The sequence below is a fragment of the Malurus melanocephalus genome, unplaced genomic scaffold (genome assembly GCF_030028575.1).
Source record: "Malurus melanocephalus ecotype Western Australia unplaced genomic scaffold, MMel_1.1 scaffold_786, whole genome shotgun sequence".
Taxonomy (NCBI): Eukaryota; Metazoa; Chordata; class Aves; order Passeriformes; family Maluridae; genus Malurus; species Malurus melanocephalus.
Window position 1 is genome coordinate 30 of NW_026624018.1, and position 10197 is coordinate 10226.

At 53.0% G+C, this 10197-nt stretch overlaps 1 protein-coding gene across 1 annotated transcript in view; it reads right to left on the reverse strand.

Annotated features, from left to right (window-relative positions):
• Positions 1 to 641: 641 nt before the first annotated feature.
• CACNA1H (calcium voltage-gated channel subunit alpha1 H) overlaps positions 642 to 10197 on the reverse strand; it is a gene marked incomplete at its 3' end in the record, with an annotated part of 35807 nt that continues 26251 nt past the window's right edge. The window contains exons 20-24 of the mRNA XM_057385098.1: positions 9810 to 9888; positions 7896 to 8017; positions 6738 to 7046; positions 3786 to 3969; positions 642 to 820 (exon numbers count right to left, since the gene is read on the reverse strand). Of these exons, the coding sequence (XP_057241081.1) occupies positions 642 to 820; positions 3786 to 3969; positions 6738 to 7046; positions 7896 to 8017; positions 9810 to 9888 (873 nt within the window). The remainder of the gene's footprint in view (positions 821 to 3785; positions 3970 to 6737; positions 7047 to 7895; positions 8018 to 9809; positions 9889 to 10197) is intronic.

Sequence of the window (10197 nt, forward strand, 5' to 3'; positions counted from 1 at the left end):
TGGAATTACAGGACCACACGGAATTAGACAACCACACAGTGTTGGACAGGACCTCAAAGCTCATCTCCTTCCACCCCCTGCCATGGGCACCTTCCASCAGAGCAGGTGGCTCYGAGCCCRTCCATCCTGACCTGGGGCACTCCCAGGGATGGGGAGCTCATGGCAGAAGGGTGGGTGGGTCTAACACTGCCCATCTCCTTCCTGCCCCATTGGGCCAGTCCTGTCAGACCGTCCCAAACAAGAGGATGAACTTCTGCTGGCAGGAGCCTTCATGGCTGGGGCTGGCATCTGCTGAGCCCTGAATTCCTGATTCCAGCCCCGAATCCTGAGCCAGCACACCCCATCACAGTGCAAGGATTCCTGGAGGTTTCTCCCAGCACTGCTGAAATGGATTTGGGCACCTTCTCTCTACGCTTTAGCTCTTATTTTCTGGAATAGCACAGCCACAAAGATGAAGTAGGGAAAAARGGCCTTCCCATGTGTGTCACTTGCTGAGACGGGAGTACACAAAAATTTATGGCAGTTCTAAACGGGAATCTGCTCTTATCCCTGAGCACCAAAACCCAGCAGAGGACCAGGAAATAAGGGAAGGAAGCAGGTGACAACACAGGAGTTACCTCTGGAGGCTCCTGGCCTCTCACCTGTCTGCAGAGCAGYTTGTTGAGCACTGGAGATCGGGGGRTGCTGTGYRRGGGAWGGACCTTCCAGCGGGGCCGCCCTTCGAGGCCGGGGGAGAGAGGGGCTGGGAGTGACTCCGTGGGCACTGTCAGGGAGGAGGAGCACGAACCCACGGGCTGGGAGCGGATGGAGCTGATGGATCCTAGGGCAGGAGAGAGGGAGCGGTCAGTGCTCGGAAAGTTTGAGGCAGAAGCTTTGAGAGAGGAGGGAGAAAACACAGTGGGGAGAAGGAAAAACCTGCAGGGCCCGGCTGAAATCCCAAATATCAGTGTAACCCTTGGGCAGGGCTGGGATTAAAAACCCTGTCCCTTGTCCTCTCTCCTGCCTTGAACCTCGACAGGGGTGGCAGGGGGGTCACAGATGTTGGGATGTATGTACAGAGCCGGGGGCTGCACTCTGATCCTTGTGGATCCCTTTAACTCAGGATACTCCGGATATTCCGGGAGCAGACCCTGCAGCTCCCCCATCCCCAGAGCCTGGCTGCCAGCAGGGGCTGTCCATGAGGCACAGCTCGGTTTAGCACGGCCCCAGCAGGAGCTCTGAGCCCCRAGCCACGGCCAGGCTGGAATYGCTCTCTCCCTAAAGCCTCCYRGGCTYGGTTTGCAGGCRCTCCCTCCTCCCCAGCCCCTCTGCGGTGCTGCTTTACCRCACTTGTGAGTTGTTTGAAAGGTCTGCTGCTCCTCTGTTTTTCTGGCTGCAGGATTTATCGCCCTCATTAGTTCGAAACCCAGCGTCTGTTCCCCCACCGCTGCCCCGCTCCGTGTTAAAAACACCGATATCCATCACTCCAAGAGATCTCACCCWGGGGTCAAGGAACCCGAACCTCTGACAAAAGCCATCCAGACACATGGCAGCTGCGTTTCACAGACAGATTTGTGGGTGGGGAGAAAGCAAAGTGAGTGTTTAATAATTTTCCTTTTGGAGTTTTCACTCCGGAGCACCAGAGGAGGAGCAGAGCAGTGGAATTCCCACCCCCACCCCACTTCTCCCGTTTTTTTAGGGCTCTCTTAGACCCAGAGCTTCAGGCTRAGCCTGTGCCATTCATGTGCTATTCCAGGCTTTATAAAATGCTTTTTATGATGCAGAAAAAAACTGTATCATAAAACCTGTCACAAACACAGTCATAAAATCCAGACCCGATACTCTGCTCCCTGTCCTCAGCTGGAATTTCCTCCTGCTGGAAACTTTCCACTGAACTCTCATTTAAGAAACCCAAACCCCCTCCAAACTGGATGCTCAGGAACACTGGAGATGTCTGGAGTTTGATATTTTTTCCTCGTTTTTCTAGGAAATCAGGAAATGTTTGGTTTTGGCATCTAAAACCAAAATACCCCGAGATCTGCTCATCCCACAGGATTTTCACCGTGTGGTCAGTGGAGCATGGGGAGAAGATCTGACATTYGGGAGCCCATGGAAACATGGGTGCTCACAGGAGTCTCCATGGGCTCAGTTCTACTTGGATGTAATTTATGGAAAGGTGCCTTGAAGCAGAGTTTGGGCAGCTCAGGAGCAGCAGAGCTCGGGGTGATGCTGGTTTTACCACCTGGTAAAGAGTCATATCCATGATATCCATGATATCCRKSATWTCCATSATATCCATCATTTCCATCATATCCATCAWWTCCMTCATATCCATCCCTCCAGGGCCCTCAGAGAGAAACTCAGGAAACATCAGAGCATTCTTGGTGGGTTCTGCCCACCYCTGCACGTCACAGGGGTTTTATGTGGATATAAATCCCACTTTACGGCCCCTCCGGGAATGGAAAGCAGCCCCGGGAGAGCGCCCGTGAAACTCAACCTCTGTTTTCTTTCCTCGGCGAGGAATTTGCAGGTGAAGGAATAACAAACACGGAGCAGAGAACACGACCTGGCTCCCAGAGAGTCTGAGCAAACACTGAGCTCCTTCTCGCAGGGAAATCAGAGCAGACCTGGGTTTTGCAAAACCACCGAGCAGCTCTYGCATTTCAAACCACGCTGGATCAAAGGAAACCAGGCTGGGACAAATTCTTGGGAGCCACTGTGGGAGCACGTGAGCTTTTAGGGAGGCAGAGATTGCGTTTCCTATCGATTTCCCCTCTAGACCAGCTCCACAAAAGAGACAGAAAGGCGTTTTCAGGGAAATGTRCTCAATTCAGAGGATAAGTGCCCCCTCAAAGGCTCTGTGCAGCTCGTGATTCCCGGATTGTGGGGTCTCTCTATGGGGTCTCTCCGTGGCATTCATTACGGGGCCAGGCTCGGGAAGAGCCAGAGAGTGGTTTCTGATCTTTCTGCTCCCAAAGAGCCCCCTGCAGCTCTGAGCTCGATGGATGGTGCTCAAAGGCTGTGCCCTGGGGCTGCAGCCTGCCTGAAAGGACGGAGCTGTGCCCAGCAGCAATCACAGCTCCAGCTTTTGTTCCTGGGGATGGCATTGATCTGCAGTCAGCATTCAGAGGGAACACACAGCTCCCTTTCCCTCAGCTAACAGCCTGTACCCTCTGGTGCTGCTCGGGAGCCTCTGAGCCACCAGCTCGCTCCTGGGAAAGTGATGGAAACGTGGAATTGTGCAGAATATGGGAAACATTGTGGTGTGATGGAACAAAATCAGAGCGAGCCCTGCCCAGGCCATGTTTGGGTTGGGTGCTCCCCACTGAACCCCCTGTGCAGCTGCTGTGATCATGGAATTGTAAAGGTTGGAAAAGATMATGGAATCYAGTCATTAACCCAGCMTTGCCAAGGTCACCACCAAATCGAGTCCCCAGTGCCACAGCCACATGTTTTCTGAACTCTCCCAGGGATGGCGATTCCACCACTGCCCTGGGAGCCTGTTCCCATGCTTGAACACCCTTCCAGTGAAGGATTTTYCYCTAATATCCAAATTAAACATCTCCTGAGGTGGGGGGCAGCCTGAGGCTGCTCCCTCCCTCTCCTCCTGTCCCTGTTCCCTGGAGCAGGGCCCAACCCTTCTGGCTGCCCCCTCCTGTCAGGGAATTGTGCAGAGCCACAAAGTCCCCCCAAATCCCCCTTTCCCCCAGGCTGAGCCCCTTTCCCAGCTCCCTCAGCCCCTCCATCATGAGGAGCCCCAAACTCTGGCTCAGAACAGGGGGATCTCCAGTCTCCATGGGTGGTACCTCTCTGGGCTTTGCAGGGATAGGTTTCCATCTCCACCTCGTGCAGGGGGAAGGGGGCYTTGGCCGGGGTCACGGGCCGGAACATGTAGCTGTCGTTGGGCAGGGAATGCATCCGGGACACGGAGATCTTGCGGACTGTCAGCAGGTTCTGGGAATCCTGGGGCCTCAGGGAGGCTGCGCTGCCCTAAAAAGGAAGGGGACAGGGACAYGGGGTCATCTCAGGGGGGAATTTATTGTGAACTCCTTCCTTTTTTTGCTTCCAAACCCTGTGCAGGTGTTCCTGTTGGGATCTCATGTGGAACCTGTGGCCCTGGTGACTGTGAGGGACACTAAAATTCCATGGATGGAAGAGCTCAGGATGCAGCTGGAATAAAGGGAAGCATCAGTGATCATCATGAAAGTCAGCTCTTGGACACACAGAGAGAAAGGAATGGCCAGGAAAAGGGTTAAAAAAGGGAAAATCCATTAAAAACATGGTGTTTCCCACATTGTCCTGATCTGATGTTCCAGGGAATGGTTTTTACCTGGGGATGATGTCCTGCTCCTTGAAGAAAGGACAGAGAGGCCAAACCAAGGGCAAGAAGCAGGAGAGGGCATTGTGGCAGTGAGAGTAGGATGGGGAGCCTGTTTTGGGATAGAAAACGGGTTTTGGGGTTTTTCTTTGCCGTCCTGTGAAATGATTCTGGCTGGAAGGGCCTACGAACCTTAAACCTGACCCCTCTCAGGCACCTCACAACAAATCCATCCTGGGCTCTCAGGAAGCTGTGGGGACACAGATGATGTCCCTGAGGGCTGATGGAGATGCTCTGACCTGGCCCAGTGCTGGGGCAGCAGGAGCCCCGGGAGCAGGTGCTGCAGCCCAGCTCCCTGCCCCCAATTCTGCTCCCAGACACATTCCCCTCCCAGTTCACCCTTTTYTCTAAAACACAACAAACCCTCTGGTTTTCCTTTAATATCAGCTTCCCAGRGACTGACTGAAAACATTTCCCCAGCTGCCTGTTCTAAATGAAATGCATTTCACTTCGCTGTTTTCCCTCTCTGCCAGCAAAACCTGGCCCTGAGCTCCCTCAGGTCCAGAGCTCACCAAGGATTGGGTTAAATCTGTTTTTTTCCTTGTATTTCTGGCTCAGAAATCCCTTTCCTCAGCTCCCTGGAGACACACACCCCACAATGAATGACTCCATGCTCAGCACTTGACCAGAAGGATCTCAGTGTTTGGCTTTCAGGCTCAGTTTGGCTGGAACAGATGAGCAGAAAGCCCTTCTTGACATCAACCACTTCCATTTTTAAGGGTTTGGCTGTTGAGAGCTGACTGAATTAGGGACGTGGGCAAATTGCAAATGRAAGAAATCCTTGGAATATGAACCAGGAAACTCGCTGGCTGCCACCTGGAGCTGCTCTGGCCAGTGAGGGTCCCACAGCACCACTGCTGCTCSTCCTCGCTGGGAAACACCTCCAGAGCCTGATCCCAATCCCTGGAAATTGGGATGGGATCTGGGTGTGCGGGGTGATTGGGATGGACTGAGCAGAGGGAATTACAGCCCCTCTGTTCCTCTGGGAATCCTCCTGGAACAGCTCCTGAATTCACAGCTCTGGGATTGCTGCAACCTGGGGAGCTGATCCCCTCCTGCCTCTTTCCTCARGGTCACAAACCAATTTTTACAATCACAATAATAAAATCAAACCTGACAGGATTTTCTCCCAAAGAGAAGACTCTGCCTGCAGCTCCTGGTGTAACATTTGAAGTCACACAGCTCACACATSGCCCTGCACACCAAATGCACATTTTTAGGGCTAAAAAGAGGATTTCCCTCCTATCCCACACGGGGCTGTTGGCAGATTCCTCTGRCACTCGCTGTTTTCCCTGCTGCTGAGCACGGAGCATGAAGGACAGAGGCTGGGAAGGTTGTGGCTGTGAAGTTTCCAGGGTTAAAAGGAGGCTCTGCCCTGCTCCTGATGTGCTTGGGAAATATGGGAAGATGAGGAAAAGCCCAGGAGAAGGGACTCATTTTGCAGTCCCAGCCTGTGTGAAAGGTTGTGCCCTCTCTCCCTGTAATTAGAAAAGCAACCTGTGCATTTTCCTGCAGGAAAGTSTGTCAGGAACAACATTCCAATTGCCAATTCCCCATTGCTGTGTAGCCAAATTTCTTCTTCCTTGCCCTAATGGAGTCTGATAGATTTCAGAAAAATCTAATTTAATGTAATTTAATCTCCAACCCCCCGCTGATTTCGCGGTAGATTTATTTGTGATCATGGTGACAAAGCAATTCCATGTTCGCTCTTAATCACAGGCTGCTGACACGGGATGAGACAATTATCTCACGCCCTCCTTCCCCCTGCACTTCTGATTGTTTTCCTGGACGACTGAAGGGAATCAGAGAGCAGGCAGTGCCTGGAAATTCAACGCAGGAACCTCCAGCTCCTTGCTGAGGATAATTCCCAAATCATCCAAATCCTAAGTAGAGCCTGAGCTGCGCTGAATTGCTGGGGATCCTCTGGAAATCCCAAAGTGGGATTGAAAAGGACTRGAGCAGTGTCCATGTGAAGGGAATTTATCCCAACCTGTCCTGCAGTTGCCAGGGTTCTGGCATTCCCAGGCTTTATGGRATTGCTCCCTGGTCTGGATGCCCTGATAAATGTCAAGAACTGTCTGGGATAGCAGAATAGGGACCTGTGGCTGTTATKGCTCTGAACTGAAAGTGCACACCCTGGGAAGGAGCTGGAGAGCTAGACTTGCACCCATCCCCTGGAATGATGGCCAGGAAAACATTTCCAGCAGCTCCAGGAGCCCTGGGAGCTGACTCAGGATGTGGAGTGCTGGTGACAGSTCCTTGTCTCCCATCCCTCTGTCTCCGTGTGGGATCTGTGTGGGATCTGCAGGTCAGGCTGTGGGATTCCTCCCCTCCCCACCCCCAGCTCAGTCTGGGCTCTCCCCAGGGCTCWGTTCTTCACCTGCAGCACCGCTTTGGGCTGCTCCTGATTCCCRTGGAGCGCCCGGCTCTCCGGGACCGCGGCCCCTGCCCTACTCCCGCCGGCGGGGTTGGCTCCCCTGGACATCTCCAGCTCAATCTCAGCGTCCATCTCAGCGTCCTCCTTGGCCTCCTTGTTGCTCTCCTCCAGGTGCTTCATCAGCACGGCCACCACCACGTTGACCAGGACGAACTGGGCGATGAGGACGAAGGTGACGAAGTAGACGGGGGAGATGACGGGCAGGTAGCTGAGGCAGTGCTTGTCCTCCCGGGTGCATTCCCTGAGCGTGTCCTGCAGTGGGGAGGGACAGGGCAGGGGTTAACCAGGCTCTGCCTGGGCCCTGAGTGCCAAAACAGCAAAAGGACACAAAGGTTTGTGGGTACAACTGAAATGGGTGAGAGAAAATGTGGAGATAATAAATTGTATCGCCTACAAAGAGGGCAGTGTGCTGCTCAGCAGTTTTGGAATCCCCATCTCTGGAAATCCCAAAGTGGGATTAAAAAGAACTTGAGCGGTTTCCAAAGGAAGGGAATTGATCCCATCCTGTCCTGTAGGTGCCAGGGTTTTGGATTCCCCACCTCTGCAGTGTCCAAGGCCAGGTTGGACGGAGCTTGGAGCAATCTGGGAATGTGGAAGCTGTCCCTGCCCATGGCAGGGGGTGGAAAAGGATGAGCTTTAAGGTCCCTTTTCAACCCAACCCATTCTGGAATTCTGTAACTAAGTTGCTGTAAGATTAAAAAGTGGGAAATGCATCCCAAAATCCTCCCTGCCCCTTCTGGAGGAATGTTCTAGCCAAAGCCCAGGATTTCACACTAGGATGAGCTCTAACGTCCCTTCCCACCCAAACCATGAAGTGATTCCATGGTTCTGTGATACATCCCAAAGGCACAGGACACAGGGCACAAGGCTACCCCCAATTAACCAAAAACCAGCACAATTATCCTTAAATATTTTATCCAGGAACAAAGTTTCAGCCTGGCTGAGGCTGAGGACAAACCACACCAGGCTTTTAAATTATGAAGATTCTTTTTGATGTTTTAAGAGGCAACATTTTTGTTCTCACACMAAAGYTASCTTGRTCYRTTTGACCTGTACCCACAGGTCTCTSGAGGGGARGAAGCACCCAGAGATTGCACCCACCTTCATGATGCCATTCCAGTTGTCCCCTGTGGACACCCTGAAGAGGGTGAGGAAGGCCATGCCAAAGTTGGTGAAGGTGGCGTGGCGGCTCAGACCCTCGCAGGGATTTTCCTCACTGCAATCTGTGGGACAGGGAGGGAGCAGAGGGTGAACCCAGAGCAGCCCCAGAGCTGGGGGTGGCACCCTGAGCTATGGCCCGTGGGCACAGGGTGCCAGGGGTGGGGATCTCCTGCTCAGGGGGAACAGGGGGGATGGTGGGGAAGGTGTTTTTGTCTGGAGAATCCTGGGATGGATCACCAGAAGGTGGGGAGATGGTGGTGGGGGCAGTTTAATCCCTGAAAACATTCCAGRCCAGGCTGGACAGGGCTTGGAGCACCYTGGGATGGTGGCACTGGATGGGTTTTAAAGTCCTTTTCAACCCAAACCATTCCATGATCTTCTGATTTCTGGGATTTTCTTTGCTCCTGCTCTACACTCTCCCTTGTCTGTTTTTGTCTCGATCCTGCCCTTGCCATGGTGATTTTTTTGCAGGGTACATCTACCACGAGGGATATTTTCACTGAGATAAAGTGGAGCAATTCGACATTCTCCCCCTGAGAATTAATATCCTAACGAATGCAAATTGACCATAYGAAATATCCATCTTCCCATAAAGCACAGGCTCGTTAAATATCCATTAGGACAGGCAGCAATGGCTCTTGTTTGGGCATTTCACTCTTAGGTAATTATTCTGAGGCAAATTGGAAGGAAAAACAAAATAAAAACAAGAAAAACCCACAAATGACCAGTCCTGGGGGAGAGAGTGCTGATGGTTTTTGTGGCTGGTTTGGACTAATCAGGAAAAGGGAATGAACAGTTCCCATTAAATGGGGCTGGGAGGCAGAATCCTGCCCCAGAGGGGCTCCCTGGGCTGGCAGTGCCCGGGTGTTTGTGTGGAAACCCCAGAGCAGCAGGAGGTGACTCTGTGAACAGCKATTTTTCACCCCTGTGACTGAACAAATGCACCCATAACTCCAGGGATGGAACATAAATCCACGCTGTCTCACTCGGGGTAGGTGCAGAACTAATTCTTTCCCCCGGAATTTGTGGGAGACTGAAAAATAATTTGGTTTTGGTTGGAGGAATTGTTCTGCTCTCGGGCGCTTGTGATCYGAGCAGAGGGCTGGGCTCATAAAGGGGATTAATGACAGCCATAAAGTGCTCAGGAAGGGCCCTTCTGGTGCTCCTGGAGCCCTGATGGGATGGAGATGTTGGGGATGCACACACAGCTCCTTCCARCACATTTCTCAAGCTTTGGCCTGGATTTGGCAAGGCAGGGCTGGGTGTTTGCTCTGATTTAGTGATGGGTGCATTCCTGACCGGCCCCAGCTCCTCAGACTGGAGGATTAATGAATGCTGGATAACCAGGAACCGCTGGGAGCCTCCTGATGGATGGGGAAAGGGGAAGGGGATGCTGAGAAGGGGCAGAGAAGCCCTGGGCAGCTGCAGGAGCAGCCAAGTGCAGGGGATGAAGGGTTGGAGCATGGTGGGAGCATCAAAGGGGGACGTGTTTATAGTCAGGAACCTGACCCCATCCAGCCCTGCAGGCTCCTGCTCTGCCTSCAGCMGCAAATTTKCATTTCTGTGAACAATTCCACGCTGGACAATGATATTTAAACAGCAAAATGCTCCTCTGCAGCCCAAGGCAAAGCAGGACCGAGCTCCCAGTGTGGCTGTGTGTGTGTTGGGCTGGCTCTGGGCTACATCCCCATGTGTCAGCCCTGACCCCGGGGTCAAGAGAGAACTTTCATCTTCAGCACACGAGCGTGACGCCAAGGAAGGCCCGAGGATGACAGAGGGAGACAAAAGGAAGCGGCCAGATCCCAAATAAACATCACCCGGATGGAAGGAGCGGCCTCAGGCCCCATTACTCACCGAGCTTGCCAAACAGTTCCACTCCCAGGGCAGCATAGATAAAAAACAGGAGCATGAAAAGTAGGCCAAGGTTCCCTACCTACACGGGGAGAAAGCAGAACAAGGGTCAGGCAAGTCGAGGTCACCAATGAAATCTCTCCATCACATTTCCACCCTGAGCAAAGGAGGGATGGGGGCTTGGGGTAAATCAGCGTTTCTGGGGCTGCCAGAGCCCTGGTCCCTCTCTGGATTCTGCTTTTGGGGGATCAGGGGCAAATCAGCACTCCTGGGGCAGCCAGGGCCCTGGTCCCTCTCTGGATTCTCTTTTTAGGGGTGCCAGAGAGTTCTTTGTGTGCAGGGGAAGGAGCAGAAACTCCCCCGGGAAAAGCAGCGGCTGCTCCATCACCCC